This window comes from Porites lutea, chromosome 6 (assembly GCF_958299795.1).
Source record: "Porites lutea chromosome 6, jaPorLute2.1, whole genome shotgun sequence".
In the NCBI taxonomy this organism is placed as follows: Eukaryota; Metazoa; Cnidaria; class Anthozoa; order Scleractinia; family Poritidae; genus Porites; species Porites lutea.
This window is the reverse complement of record NC_133206.1, coordinates 24,558,743-24,574,222: the sequence shown is the minus strand read 5'-3', so window position 1 is coordinate 24,574,222 and position 15,480 is coordinate 24,558,743. Positions and strand designations below refer to the sequence as shown.

Sequence of the window (15,480 nt, the reverse complement as noted above, 5' to 3'; positions counted from 1 at the left end):
GTGTGGACTCGTGCAGATATATCCTGAAGCCGCTGATGACATGTTTGTTCCCAACATAGGCACAAAATAAACGATATTTCAAATTGTCATTCACAGGTAGAAGCTGTCTACGATTAACATTTCTTATTCTGTTGCTTCTTAGTTGATGTCATTCCAGCGCTGTGTGAGCGAGCAGGTTTGTCTCAGGGAACATCGATAGCCATGTTTGAGGTGAGATACTGCTACCTTACCACACAATCTGCTTGACTCGGGAACATTTTCACATCATTGTCTTTTCTTCTTATAATGTCTCATGTAATTGAATTGCTGCATTTTAGTTTTCTAAACGATGCAATGAGTAGATATATTTTAAATTTTATTCTGATTCACAGGAAATAAAAGCCACCTACGTAGAACAAATAAAAGACTTGAATGTTACCTTTGAACGGGTGAGTTTTTAATCTGAGTTAAATAACTAGACTAAGAGTTTCTCTGCAAAACTCAAGAAGTATAACCCATAACACAGTTTGTTTTTAGATCGTCACTTGGTTGTAGTCATATTCAGATTTATTTTCTTTGTTGCTCTTGGCGAATCTGAATATTATATGAGTTCACACTAGACGCTAAGTCGGTTTTAAGCAGACTCAGCCCAAGTCAACCTAAGTCAGTCTAAGAACGCTTTGTGACTTATTTTTTTCACAAGTTTCTTCCGGCTGTGGTGGGGAGTTATCTAGGGTAGAAGTGCTAGGCTGTGAATCTGACGTTTCCAAGTTTACTGTTGGCGAAACGCTTCCATCTGTCTCACCCACTACATTTCCCGCCATTTCGCTTGACTTACTCTTTCCTGGGATTACACTTGACGCACTGATCGTCATTCGGTCTGGATTGAACGCATCTACCGAGCCCAATATTTCGTATAATTCGCTGTAGAACTTGCAGCCGGCTTGAAGTTTCTTTGCGCCCTCTTCACTTGTGGATGCCAGTTCGTGCTTGGTGGTATTCGTATTCGGGGGTCTTGATCCTCTTTTTGTCCTGTTCGAAGTTCTTGTTAGTGGTCAACCCCAGTTCTGCACTGTTACTTAAAACGTTCTTTAGGATTTGGCTCCATAAAGTCTTTCTTCGAGGAACAGAAACTAACTTTAAAGATTCGTACTGTGCACCCCAGTAATCCAGCAGTATGTTTGTTTCTTCTACTCCAGCCGACTCTGGTGCGAAGTAGAATCCGTTAGCGAGTCAGAGTCCGACGCAGAATTCAACATAGCAGAATAGTACGTGAAAGACCCCATCCAGGTTGTTCTTGGTAATCGCACTACGGGTCTATAGAAAGACACGATAGGAAATCCTTGAGCCTTGAGAAAAAATTATGGACGCAACAAAATGGCTAAACTTACTTTGAATATGAGGGGAAGAACGTGGAAGACGGCACCCGTAACGAGGGATTTTGACTGATATATTTTCCGAGCGTTTGACAGATTTTTCTTATCAGAACCGATCATGCTACCTTTAAAGCAAGCGTCAAGTGGTGTTTGCAAGAGTCTAATGAATGTCTTAGCCCCTTTGAGTTTGCCGCTCTTAAGTCGGGACTTCAGTTCACACCTATGACTTTTGTTAAGTCGACTTAGGAGGCGTCTAAGACAGATTTAGTGGTCTAGTATGAACCCAACTATATTATACATGGTGGGTGGGAGCTTTAACAGCTAAAATATAAAGATTGTGACTGTACGTTAAAGTATCAGTGTTTTTATTGACGTACTTGGGTAACTTCACGAGAGACAAGTTGCATGAACGATGAAGTGATGAATTGTTGGTCACTACGGGACGGGTGCTATATCCACCGTGCTATGGAGACACGCATGAAGAGCAATGCTATTGACTACGTTCATGTGTGACACGCAACAAGTGAAAAAGGTCTTGACTGTAAAAGAAAATTATCCTCTTTAAAACTGTATGGAATGTATGCAGAAAATGATGGAGTTCGTGCATACTGTCCCTGATATTAGGGTTTTAAGGATCACTGGAATGTTCCCTTAGAGGGCTGTGAGGGTGGTGCAAAAGTGAAAGATGGAATTGAAGGGTGTGATTCGCATAGCATTGAAGAGAAGAAATCATGGAAGTCATGTTAGCTAACAGGTGTATTATTCAGCAAAAGTCACCCACTAAAGATTTTATTGTGTTTTGTTAACAGGGAGTGGACGAGCTCATGGATGGAGACATCATTTGTTTTCAGAGGTCTGTAGTTCTTAATTTCTTGTTCCTTGTTAGTAATATCGAGATTAAAATACATATTAAATAATATTCCTTTTCATGGATTTGTTATCTTTGAGGTCATATAGACCCCATCATATACCCGCCTTCACATAACGCATAAAATCTCCCGCCGTTTTAACGCCCAAAACAGCTAAACCGCAGCGCTTGTCTTTGTGTGACGTTGTTGGGTTCCTGTTTCAGTCTACTATTTTTTCAGCGTGAGGTGAACAGCGAACATCTCCCAAATGTAGTTTATGCAAGGTGTTACACGATGAAGAATTACTCGGGGAATTAAAGGAATATTGTCAGTAAATGTTAATGTTAGCTTGTTGTTCTGCGCAGGTGGGATCAAGATCTTTTGACCACAAGTGAATTACCAACCGTGAACGATTATTTCAGGTAAACTACAAGAAAGAGTTTACTTGAGCATTGTGCAAATAATTGATTTATTTCGATCATTGGGATCTGTTGTGACATGACTGTGAACTGAACAAGCTGCATTATGTTTTTCTGCAGAGATCTTCACAACAGAGTTGAAGTTTTGTTTTGTGACAAGAATGTTGCAAACGACCCAGGTTTTAGTGTTACCCTTTCGCTGAGAATGAACTACATGCAGGTACGGTATTTTTGTATCTTTGTATCATGCGTGTCACGTCTCTTCATTCTTCTGTTGTTGTTTTAACATTTCTAACAATAATCAAGGATTCCGGGGTGCTTTCGACCGATCTGGATCCTAGGTTCTCTTTCTCCTATGAAAAATTGGTGATGAGGTCATTAGCCCCTTTAAGTGTTTGGTAGATTTCAAGAATGTATATACTCTTTTTATCATCATTATTTTCTATCCGGGATACTTATCATGTATGTAGGTAGTCTGTGTCGCCCATTAGCTGTAAAGCTAAGTACTTTGACACGTGAATAAAGTTTTCATTCATTCATTCATTCTCACCTCAATCTGTATCAGGGGTGTGTTCTTCTGCGTCGAACGGATATAATAAACTAAGCTAGTAGGATACATATATTCCAAGGAGAGAATAAGAATAAATAAAATGTAGGAAAATTGCAGGGTGGTGTTCAAAACTTTGCTTGCCGACTCGTTAACGGTGAGAAAAAAAATATGATCATGCAACCCCGAGTGGACCAACTATATTATCGCCAAGCTATTATGGCCTTCAAATACGTGACCGGCCAAGCCCCTGAATATCTTACTTCCCAAGTTATTACGTGTGAGCAAGTTAGCAAACGAACAACTCGGAGTTGCCAAAAGCTAAACATCCTTCTTTTCAGAACAGCCTCCGGACTGAGAACTTTTTATTACGGGACTATTGAGCTTTGGAACAATGTAGAACCTTCTCTTAAATTAAGCCAATCTGTTCACGTTTTAAAACGTCTCCAAAGGAACCAGCTTTTAGATAATTTTGTAAATGCTTCTTAGTTAAGTTTAAAAATATTGTAATTATCAATTAGTGAAGCATTGTAATTAACACTAAGTTTAGTGTTGTAATTAGTTAAATGTAATGCTTGTAAATAATGATTGTTTCTGAAAGCCCCTTTGGGAGGAAACAATAAAGTATGTATGTGAGTATGTATGTATAATAAAGACATCCTACACTGAATATTCATCAGAGTAACTTTGCGTTGACCTGTGATTGACACAACGAAAGAGTGGTATTTGTGATGTTGAACTGTCAGACCAACAGACGACTGTCACCAGAACCTGCATAACAAAAATATAACATAGGAATAACATTGGTCGATTTCTTCTCTTTTCTACAATCCATAGGTTGCGAAGACTGTGTCAGCACATCTCGAGGTTGATCCGATGATGCTACAATTTTTTAAAGGACAAGCGTAAGTCGGCGACTTTCATTTCAGTGAAATAAAAGAACCATTTCATTTGAGTGAAAGCATATACGAAAGGGACACATTCAGTTTTCTGAATGGCCCGGCTTTCTGCCCTACTCTTGGCTTCGGCCTGTGGCCAGTAAGATAAACAGTATGTTGTCTCACCTATATTGCAGTCATTTAGGAACAAATATTACCAATATTTCACTTACGCAATACCAATAATTCATCCAAATTGCAGATATCGCGATGCTCCTGGAAACGCACTTCGGTGCACCTACGAGGGAACACTTCGAGATCTGTTGATTTATTACAAGCCTCGTGGACCTAAGAAACTCTACTACCAAATACTTACTATTCCTATAGACCAACTTGAAAACAAGAGACAATTTAAATGTATTTGGGTGGCCAACCAGTTTAAGGAAGAGAGAGAACTGGTGCTGTTTCCAAACAAAGACGGTTCAGTGTCAGATCTGCTAAATGAAGCTCGTGAACAAGTAGACTTACAGCAAAACGGCACAGGAAAACTTCGGCTTCTTGAAATCATTAGCTCTAAAGTTTTCAACATTGTCGCCAACGATGTTCCTCTTGAACATCTCATCAGCCAAGCTCAAAGAACGTTCAGAATAGAAGTAAGTTTACTGAACAGTTTGTCATTATTAACGTCATCGTCATCGTCATCATTATCATCAGGGATTGCAGTAACTACCACGTAGCAGGGTTAAAAAGCTCATGACGAGCTAAATACGGTCCCTGAACCTGTATATTGTCTTTTGACTTGTTTTGTTTGTAGCGTTTCCATGAGAAGGGAGGTTGCTGGGCTGGTCCTACAGGGGCGGGAAAACCTACAATGGTTTCCAATGCGAAGCAATATTTATAACACTTTTAACAATCCTCTCGTAACCTTTTCTCCTTCCCTTCCTGAATTTTTTTTAATTCTTCTCTACCCCACTTTGCATCTTCATCATCAGTACCATCACTCGTGAGCTTTCTTACTATCAATTTTAACTGTTAGCCAACGGAATGTTTTTCCTGACAAAAAAATGGTGAAGATCTACAGTTTCACCTCTTGGATCAAGGGATATAAATGTATAACATAGAGCATAGAAGTTACGGAATGCAACAATGTCGAAAATAGCGTTTAACTTAGCAATTTTTTTGTCAGTACTAAATGAGTAACAACTTTTTTCAGGAAATTCCCGAGGATGAAATAGAACTAGGAAAAGATGAAATTTTAGTCCCAGTGGCGCACTTTAATAAGGTAAAGCGTGTAACACTTTTTCCCCGTATTTTAAGAACGCCGACTTGTTTTAAAGCTTGATGTTCCCTACCCAACCTTTCTGAAGTTTTTTTTTTTTTTTTAATGTAATTTTCTCCTTCCGGCAGGAAATTTATCAAACATTTGGGACTCCGTTCTTGATCAGAATTACCGACGTAAGTACTATTGTTTTTGTTCGTAAGCAATTCTGAAAACTTTGAAATCCACGGTGTAAGGTATCTTTCACTATTAAACAATAAATTTAAGCTTTGTGTGAAAGTTTGCTTTTTTCAGTTTTTTTTTCTTGTGAGATGGTAAATAAAGTAGTAGGAGCACTTTGAAAATACTTTAAGTTTGTTTTAACACTTATTGAAGGCTGCCCTTTGCTTCCAGGGAGAGACGATAAGCAAGTTTAAGGAAAGAGTAAAAGAAAAGATCGATATTCAAGATAAGGAATTCGAAAAGGTGAGTAGTGAATTTTCAGTTGTAGGTTCGCACGCTCGTTGTTCGAAAGGTACAGTCTGTACACGGTGCAACCGCCTCTTTCCCTGTCCCACACCCACGAAAATCTAAGGTACTTCGAGGAATTAGGCGTTCATCGTAGTCCAAACACTTAAGTTATATAATTTCTATGAATATATGAGTTTCCGCGCATATTGGTCGAAAGTTATTATCTCTTTGATATATAGGTAAAAGAAACTACTTAACAAATGTTAAACGGCTCAGCGTGTACTATTGAGTTATATTACAGAAAACGTATATATATTCTTGCGCAACTTTTAACAAATAGTTGGTGTTGAAGAATAGTAGAGAGCTTTAGATTCGAGGACGTGGACGACTTCGAGTACGAAATTTTCTCAGTACTAAGTAGTGCACGCGCGTGAGCCAGCGTCATTTTGGCGGGAAATCGTGGTAGCCGTAGTCATTCTACATTGGGTCTTAACGAGAATGTCGTAGTGGCGGGAACAAGTTATCAAATGTAAGAAGTTTTATCGTTTTGCTATCGGGAGAGGGCTTAGCCTGTTACAGTATAAATACTGAAAGAACAGAAAAAGAAAAAAAGAACACGCGCAAAAACGTTAAGTTAAACCTCGTACTCGTTCTCTTCATCAAATCTATAGCTCTCTATTTTTTTCTGATATATTTTGCCCCAACAGCCGAATCTTCTCCTGTCATTACTAAGTTATAGTTGCTCGCGGGAGTTTACTAAGCACGAAGGAAGAGTGAGATTCGGACGAACGAAAGCCGAGTGCGACTCTGCAGCTTCTTGAATGCTTAGCAATCCTCCCAAGTGCAACTATAACACAACAGTGCACTCTACTATGTAGCGCTTGGGGTTTGAGGCATTTTAATTCAATAACTTGTCTGTTTGCCTTTCCAGGTTAAATTGGCCGTCATTCACATGGGACGTGCCATATACCTCACAGAAGGTAACAAGTCTATGAGTTGTCTTTTCGTATTTTAAGCCTGTTAGAGAGTTGACAGTTCTCTATTGTTAAGTCACTTGTAGCATTTGACTCCTGAAGGTTTTCTTATTACGTTTTTATGGTTTCTGCTAACCACACTTTCGTAGCTGATTGTTTTAATCATTCAAACCGTGACATAAGCGAGTGAGCTGTTATTTTTTTCCGTTACAGAATCAGACAAGTCTATTTCAGTCAAAGATTTCCTTCCACAGACACCAGGTAATTAAGAAAAAATGTCTTACGTGTTTTCGTAAGATTAAGCCTCCTATGTTTGGTATTACAACAGTCCATGTTATTATGTGGCCCTCAAAACAAACTTCCTCCACTAAAAGTTGATGCCGACACTGCTTTTCCAGCACAACAGTAGAGGACTTTTTATGAAGGGAGCCTTTTATATGTTTTCCTTTTCTTTCGGATTCTCCCCGTACCAAGAGCTCTTTTGAACGTCGTCGGAAAAAAAACATTTTTGAGTCAATACTTAGCAACATGCTAAATAAACCCTAAATTGAGACGGAAACCTCAAAATGTTAATTTGAAGAAATAGAAGAACACCACAGAAGAACACCCTCGGTACTCAGTGTCCCCCTGATAAAGGTTGGGCGGGGTTGTTAATAATTAACCAACGAAGACAACATTTTTTGTGGTATTCTGCCTCGGAATCTGCTGCATTATTATTTTAATTGTTTTCACTTTGAATTCTCACAAGTTCAGTATTTTAAGAATACTGTCATCATTGTAACTACCGTAAAATTCCGAAAATAGGCCCCGGGGCTTATATTTTTCAAAGGCCCTTTTTGAGGTGCTTATTTTTGGAGGGGCTCATCTACGGAGGGAAATTTGCGTTTCAAAATCGATTGGGCTAGCCCTATAGTTCGAAGTAAATTTACCGTTTTTGCTTTGTTTTACTTTGTATGTGAGGGCAATTTCCAAGTACAAGCCCCTGGAGGGCTTATATTTGGAGGGGCGATTTAACAGAGGGTTTTTCGCGTTACCGGTTTGGGGGGGCTTATATTTGGAGGGGCTTATACACGGAGGGGCTTATTTTCGGAATTTTTCGGTAGTTTATACTTATCAACCCTCTTGGTGGTCCGCCACGTTTTGAATACTACGGTGTACTCCTGACTGTGGAGGTTGCAAAAGGGTTTGGGGACCCAAAAAAAAGTGTCCCTTTCCCCTTAATAGTGATGTCCCTTTAATAGAAGTAACAGATACAAAGATTGTGTGACATTCAACCATGACCAAAAAGTTTCTGTCCTCTGAATGGCGGTGTCCCGTTGAATAGAGTTGTCCCAAAGGAGAGGTTCTATTGTAAAACTATTAAAGATGATTTAGGATCGAAGAGATTGAACATGTTTCTAACGACAAATTTGGCCGAATGTTTCTAAGGTACAATAACCATGACGTAGCTACCTTAAAACTTAACATACTTGTTGCGTTCTTACGAATATAATGTTTTTATGATTTCTCGTACCCAGGCGCCCAGAGTATTAGTAAACCATGGCTTGGACTCGACCACCTAAACAAGGCTCCCAAGCGATCACGGTATAGCTTCCTGGAACGACCAATCAAAATACACAACTAAAGCATCTCAGATTGCTTTGTTTTAAACCACAGCGAGTGTTTTTAGTTCGACTTCTATGTGTAGAAAATCGGTGAAATTAAGTTAAATATGGAGAAAAGTGGCCGAATAGGCAATTCATTGCTGGCTCGACAATTTTGTACATTTGTAAAGTCTTTTTTTTCCCTTGTGCCAGTTTTTATGTTAGTTCAGAGCAATCTTATACGTATAATGAGCAAGGCTTTTGAAGCTATGGTGCCTGTACTGTATAGTGGTATTAATTTTCCATGCCGTGCAAAGGTATTGAGGAAGAATAAATTAAAATGATTCCTTGAATATTTGTTCAGACTAGTTATCTTCTTCTCTGTTGGGATGTAGGGGCTTTATAAGCTCATTAGGACCACACAATGCATTATGTTTCTTACAATACACCGTTGAATCGAGGCGGGATACTCTAGTACGCTGAGGTTGCAGTGACGCTTGCTAAAAACCTGCAACTCCATCAACATACACCTAATTGCAGTTAACGTTGTCTTAGAAAAATGAAAAAACGAAAAAGCCAAATAGGAATTTAATTAGGCTAATTAAGCCACATTCTTAGCGTGGATTCATTTGCAGCCATTGCATTTCCCTGCAGAAATGTTTTTAGTTTTTTTTTCAGCTTTAAACAATAGCAAATTCCAATAGGCAAATACGAAGTCCATGTGCGGATGCTGCAAATGAATTCATTAGGCTTTGCAGTTGGGTGTGCCACTGTTTTTAAAAAGAAATAGAACCAACACCAGAAATGTTAGTAGAAACGGGGGAAAAGGTTTAGTTGATGTTCTTCGAACGAGCACCACAAGCAGGAATTTTATGAAATACAAAATAAACAGTAAACTGATGCCTGCAAGTTAAGTCGTGCATCACTTACAGGTTCTTTAGACCTGAGGAGGGCGTCACCTTTTTGAAGAACTGCTTTTTGTGATGTAGGGTGGCTCCCGTGAGTATTTACTTATAACCCTCGCTGTCTAGCATGCCTTACAGAAGGAAACCTAGTTAGTTTGTCTTTGATTTTGATTAAGAGGTTGGTTGCCCATGTAAGAAGTCCTATTATGGCTCTTGAAGAAAGCTCATTTATCAAGTTTTATTATTCATTCAAAATATTTTCCCGATTTTGATTGGCTAAAAGCACTCGTTTAATTCACCATAACCAGTTACTGATGACCAAATTTGGAAGAATTTTGTGTTTAACGAGGAAATGACGTCAAAAATGCAGCGTTTTTGCAGGTTAAGGCACCATCAACCGAGAAGACCTGGGAAAGAGGTTGAGTTGTTTTGATCGTGAACTTGAAAAATGGCGGACATTTCACTCGTTTCAAGAGTAAGAACTAGGCGAAAACACAGCTAAAAAAATCGCAAGAACAGCAAGAAGACAACTCGAAGGGCGACATCTGCTATTTGGAGAATATTTGCGGAGCTGGACAAACGTGCACTATCGAAGATGAACTTAACATCGATGGATCGATGGAGGTTAGCATGTTTTAGCCATGTTTTTAAACTAGAAATTATTTTGAATGAATAATAAAACAATTATTGAATTCGGCTTTCGTATCATATGAAGAATTATGGAGAACTCGGAGGGTGTTATCCGCCTCGGCCTACGGCCTCGACGGATAACACCCTCCTCGATCTCCATAATTCTTCATAAGATACTCAGCCTCATTCATTAATTGTTAATTATTTTCTGGATAAAGGCCGTTACCATTGCATCGGGTAGACAATTTAATATTTTGTCATTTTCGGTCATTTTTTCTTAACATTTCTAATTTTCCTCGGTGAAATGTCTTCAATCTTTGCCAAATTATATTAACGATATTTAAAGTGGAAAAAACATGGGGTCGTTAAGACGGTTTTGCCAATATTCCCTTATTGAGGCGATTTTTAAAAAAATTGACCGAAGGAAAGGTGAGAAAATTTGCGGTTAATTTTACTTTTTTACCGCTCTGACGTCACGAAAATTAGAAAAACACGCGTGGTCCGAGGTTGTATGAGCAATATATGCGCGTGAGCCATCACGTCCGGATGCGCACAATGCACATGGCTACTGAAAACATGGTTTGTTCGCGATCGAAAAGTGCGAAAGCCATTCTCGAAGCCGTTTATTAGTATTATTATCATAATGGTGTTATCTCGCCTGTTGTAAATTAGGAGAGATAAGAAATTCAATTTTATACTTAACACTGGATGTTCTCTTCGAAGTACTTGAAGCCAAAATTCGAGGCGTGGTGGTTACTTGTTGTGACGGCGATCATAGGAGATAAAGAAGGTGGTTACGTTGTGTAAGGATCGCAATAAGCCCTTCATTTTCTAAGCTGCTGTACACTGTTTGCAGATCTTCAAATGCCAGCCCACTTCCGGAAATTTTTCAACCATGTTCTTCTTTAGGTAATGCAGATGGCGAAGAACGTCTGCACTAAAAGATCCTCAGCTGCATGTACCACAGGGCACCCAGAATCACGACAGCCTACTGCTAGCCAAATTATAAGGATTTGTATGAGATCGTAAGATCCATAAAACGGTTGAAATGAACAAAAACAAGTATTAAAGAATACATACCCCATAAAGAGTTGTGTCTGTGTTGTTATCTTAGTCCTGCTCTATAAACGCCATTTTAGCATGAAACCAAAACATTAAAACTTGCTAAAATGGCGTTACTTTATAGAGCAGGAAACAGTAAGAAAACAACACAGGCACAACTCTTTATGAGGTATCTATTCTTTAATAGCTGTTTTTGTACATTTCAACCGTTTTATCGATCTTAAATTATATTCTCATACAAATCCTTATAATGTGGCTTGCAGTAGGTTGTGATTCTTGGCTCCCTGTGTGTGTACTCGACTATTGTTTTCGTCAAGGGTCAATCTCTGACTCAAAATTGTTTTTCGCTTTGCAAAAAACATCTTGTGCATAAGCGTTGAAGGAACAAGAAAAAGTACAAGGATGATTGTTTCGTCTTTGGAAAGGTTCCTTCAGGGGTTTGCAAGTAGGAAACCTCTTCTTTTGATACGTTTTTTTAAACAATGTGATAGAGTCGGCAAAATAAAAAAAACCGTTCACTGCCTCTAATCTTTCCGGTTAAAGTCACTTTTAGAATTTCTTTAATCAAATCAAATGTAAGAGAACTCAATTGACCGGGAAGATCAGCCGGTTAAGACATTGCTCAATGTTTGTTCGGGACTTGGCTCGATCTTTCAGATTTTTCCACTGACTGTGAACCAAAGTCTAGAAATCGGCAACATTTCTTCCTTCAAGGGTAGTGTACTTACTTTTTGTTTCTTTGTAAATTTTCCTTTCACCATTTACCTAAAAAAAAAAACTAGAAATAGTGCTTAGTTTCACTAAGGTCTAAAAACAGTACAATAAGTGAAGGAAAATTATCTTATTCAACAGTTGTTCAGTAGTTCAAAGAACACCTTGCCAATATGCTGAAAACGCATGATTCGACATTTTGATTCAAATATACGTTATTAGATCATTTCCTTTGAGAAAGAGTGGAGAGGTACACCAACCCCTCTATTATCTTACGGTCAAAACACAAGCCATAAAATGAATTAGCAATGTAATTATTACTCCAGAAGTCACCTGTTCAGCTTTTTGAAAATAGCAAAAGTATCGGAAACGCAGGACTTAATAGCTAACACAGTTGGCTTCAAAGAATACGTTTCTCGATAATTTCCTTTGAAGGTGTAGTGGCGGAGTAGGAGTCCAGTTGTAATAACAATTTCTTGATAGCTTGTACGAAATGCCCAAACAGGTATTGTGAATCACAGGCGACAGAAAATCATGGAAATCGAAAATGTTTCTCCCTCTACAATTTTCATGGCTGTACTTCTGATATCCGTAGCTACTGTCGCAGCATTTGGTAATGGTTTTGTCCTTGGTATTCTTGCCCGATTTAAAACTCTTTGCACTTTCCAAACATTCTGATCGCGAACCTCGCTGTGGTAAATTTTTTAACCGGAATCATTGACATGCCTATGTACCTGCTGTGGAGCGTTCTTAAGGTAACATAGTTCACAGGAAAGACTTTGGCAATTCTTTTGATTTTATCGATCAGTCTATTTACTTTTATTGGCAAAAACCTCTATGCTGGTGTTACTGATCAACGCATTTCTGGCAATTACGTTCGACCTTAGATGAGGGTCTCAATGGGGTGGTGGCTTTTACGGTTATCGGCTAAAATTTTGGCTCTTTTACGGCTATCGGTTAATTTTTTTCAGTTACGGTTAACGAGTTAAAAATTAACTTCTTTTGTTTCAAAAAGTTAAATATTAATTAACCTGTATTTTTTGTATCTTTAAATCAAAATAAAGGTCTTGGGATCATCTCGGGATGAAATAAGCTATTCTTTTCAAAAATTTCAACATTTGATAGATATTATTTTACACATAGAAATGTCAATAGTCAATTTAAAAATAATCTTTGTGAAAAAGCAAAAGCAGACACGCGAACGTCCAACTGAAGGCCGGGGCGCGACATTCATTATAACAGAAATGGCCGTTTTCACACTAGAGAAGGATTATTCGTGTGAGACGAGTTATCCGTTTGATGATTCGAGTCAGATAGGTGATACGTCTTAATTTGGCAATAGAATAGTTTTAATTTTGAATGAACAATCCGCCTGACTTTTGAAGACAGGATTATCCGTTCCAGATAGCCTGTGTACAGCCGCGCCCTCCCCTCAGAAAAAAATCGGAGAAGGGATGTCTGTGGGGAGGGCGCGACTGTGCACAGTCTAGTCTTAAACGGATGATCCATTTCTAGGACTAGTGTGAAAACGGCCAATAACAAAATTCCCGTGTCCAGTGTTTTTAATGATAGCGAAGGACTGTACGGAACGACTGTCTGCCGTTGCCTTGTCCGTAGGCCGCATTATTCCGAGCGGCTGATGCCTTTCTGGTCACGTGGTCCGAGCGAGTTCACCACTAAAATGGCTTGACCGAGATTGCATGGGAAGACGCCGAACAGGGACTAGGCATGGCGATGTCTACCGTAGCGTCCGAGAAAGACAGGGAAATGTTGTTTATCGGCAACGTGTTTTACAAACAGTGATTTCTCTGCGTGTTGTTTCACTAGTGTTTCGAGGGCACGGCTTCCTGAAAAATGCAAATATTAATCCCCAGCGAGAAGCCACAATTTCGCTATGGAAAAAATTAGTTCCCCAAGAAAGCGCCGGAAATGGAGCCTAGGTCTTGGTTAACACCTAAAAGGCGCTTCGCCTAACGTGCGTACGGAGTCACACTAGCCGGGAAATAAAAATGAGTTTAGTACCTTCCTTAAAAGAAGCAAATCTAGGGAACACTTTCTTTTACGGTTAACTCTTTTTTACGCTATTTACGGCTAACGGTTAAATTTTTTTTTATTTTTACGGCTATCGGCTAAATTTTTGGCCGTTTTACGCCTATCGTTTAACCCCATTGAGACCCTCTTAGATATTACACCTGGAAGACAAATGATAAGGCCATTGCGATAGTGGCTGTCGAGTGGTTGTCCTGTGTTGTCCTTTCATCGCTTTTCTGTCTTCAAGTTTTTTATATCGATCTCGGTAATGCTCCTGTGACTTTATATCACCACGTTTATGTAGCCAAGAATCTTACTTTTGTGAGAACAATTATGTTTGTGTTTACCGTCTCTACAATTGTATTTGGCGTCTTGGTGTTGTGGTGGTCAGTGCGAAGAAGGAAATTGCATGTTAGTATTGTTTGTCTTGTTTCTTTACTTCAGTATGTCCTTCGGCGGGAAGACGAGAATCTTGTTTTTGCGTTGCTAACTTTTCAAATGTTAGTATTGCTCCATCCTTGCGTAAATACATTTGTCGTTTACTCAACCAAAAGATGTTGAAGCTGAGTTAATTCGCTTCTCAACGATTCGAGTGTGGATTACTAAATGGCCGTTTTCACACTATATAGAGAGGGATAATCCATATTATTATATAGATACTGATGAAATACCAGAAGTTTTCCTTTTACTAAAAAATCATATCTTCATCGCGCGCAGTGAGAATACTACTTTTATCTTTCACGTGTGAGGATATTGGTGTCGCCATCGTTACTAACATGATGTTGTGTTTTATGTAGGAATTTCATCTGTATCTATAAAATAAACAGAACATTGCATGGCCGCTTGGGGATACGAATTTTATCTTCTAGTGCTGGAAGTATCTCTCACTCGTTCGCTTCGCTCACTCGACTCGTGAGAGATACTTTCAGCACTCGAAGGTAAAATTCATATCTCCGCGCGGCCATGTAATATCCTCTATTTATTTAAAAAGGGGACGATTTCAATTTGGGCAGATATTCCGTCTGTTTATTCGTCGTTTTAAACCGGAATTTGAGGACGCATTATCCGTATAAGAAGAACAATTTGTCTTGAATTCCAACACCAAACAGATACACTTATCTCAGTTATTTTTACGTAAAAAGCCTGGAACGTACAGAATTTTTTACTTCTCATGGAGGTTATTTGCTAAACACTACACTATAAGTTCCTGGAAGCGGATTTTCAGTAGCAGGTCTAGATCGCACAATATTCGGATTTTATCGATTTGAAAGTTTTTTGTTTTATTGTCATAGTGATATCGATTTTACTAAAAACTGCATTTTGACAAACTTCAATTCATAGTCAATCACTGGTAAAAGTTCGTAGCGATCGGACAAGGATAAAATCACTTTTAAGGTGATTAAAAAACATCGGTATGGTCACCCAAAACCTGTATCGAAACACCTTATGGGCTGTTAGCGTCTCGAAGGGGTGTCGTAGGGGTGGTGGTGGTGGGGAAGCGGTTTCAGTGATGCAGACGTATGGGTAAGAATTCTTTTCCAAGACTATTACTAACGACCATGAGCGGGAGGAGAGAAGACTATATTAGCAGGCTATGGTCTAAACGACATCAAGAAGAAAGTCAACAACAACAACAACAATAACTTTATTTATCCACCGTTAAAAAATCATCAGACTAAGTGACTTACTATAAAATTGTAACCTATTTAATTAATTGAAACTTTAACTAATTAACTGTGATAAGATTCTTAACCAAAAAAAAAATTGTGCCTGCTTTACATGATCATGGCCGTGATTATCGACATATT

At 38.8% G+C, this 15,480-nt stretch overlaps 1 protein-coding gene across 1 annotated transcript in view; it reads left to right on the top strand.

The window, feature by feature from the left end:
- LOC140942343 (ubiquitin carboxyl-terminal hydrolase 7-like) overlaps nt 1–8,688 on the top strand; it is a 38,434-nt gene extending 29,746 nt beyond the window's left edge. The window contains exons 30-42 of the mRNA XM_073391299.1: nt 143–210; nt 372–428; nt 2,165–2,208; nt 2,569–2,625; nt 2,743–2,842; nt 4,007–4,074; nt 4,310–4,700; nt 5,261–5,329; nt 5,455–5,502; nt 5,720–5,791; nt 6,708–6,756; nt 6,964–7,011; nt 8,268–8,688. Of these exons, the coding sequence (XP_073247400.1) occupies nt 143–210; nt 372–428; nt 2,165–2,208; nt 2,569–2,625; nt 2,743–2,842; nt 4,007–4,074; nt 4,310–4,700; nt 5,261–5,329; nt 5,455–5,502; nt 5,720–5,791; nt 6,708–6,756; nt 6,964–7,011; nt 8,268–8,374 (1,178 nt within the window). The 3' untranslated portion in view covers nt 8,375–8,688. The remainder of the gene's footprint in view (nt 1–142; nt 211–371; nt 429–2,164; nt 2,209–2,568; nt 2,626–2,742; nt 2,843–4,006; nt 4,075–4,309; nt 4,701–5,260; nt 5,330–5,454; nt 5,503–5,719; nt 5,792–6,707; nt 6,757–6,963; nt 7,012–8,267) is intronic.
- Nucleotides 8,689–15,480: the final 6,792 nt, after the last annotated feature.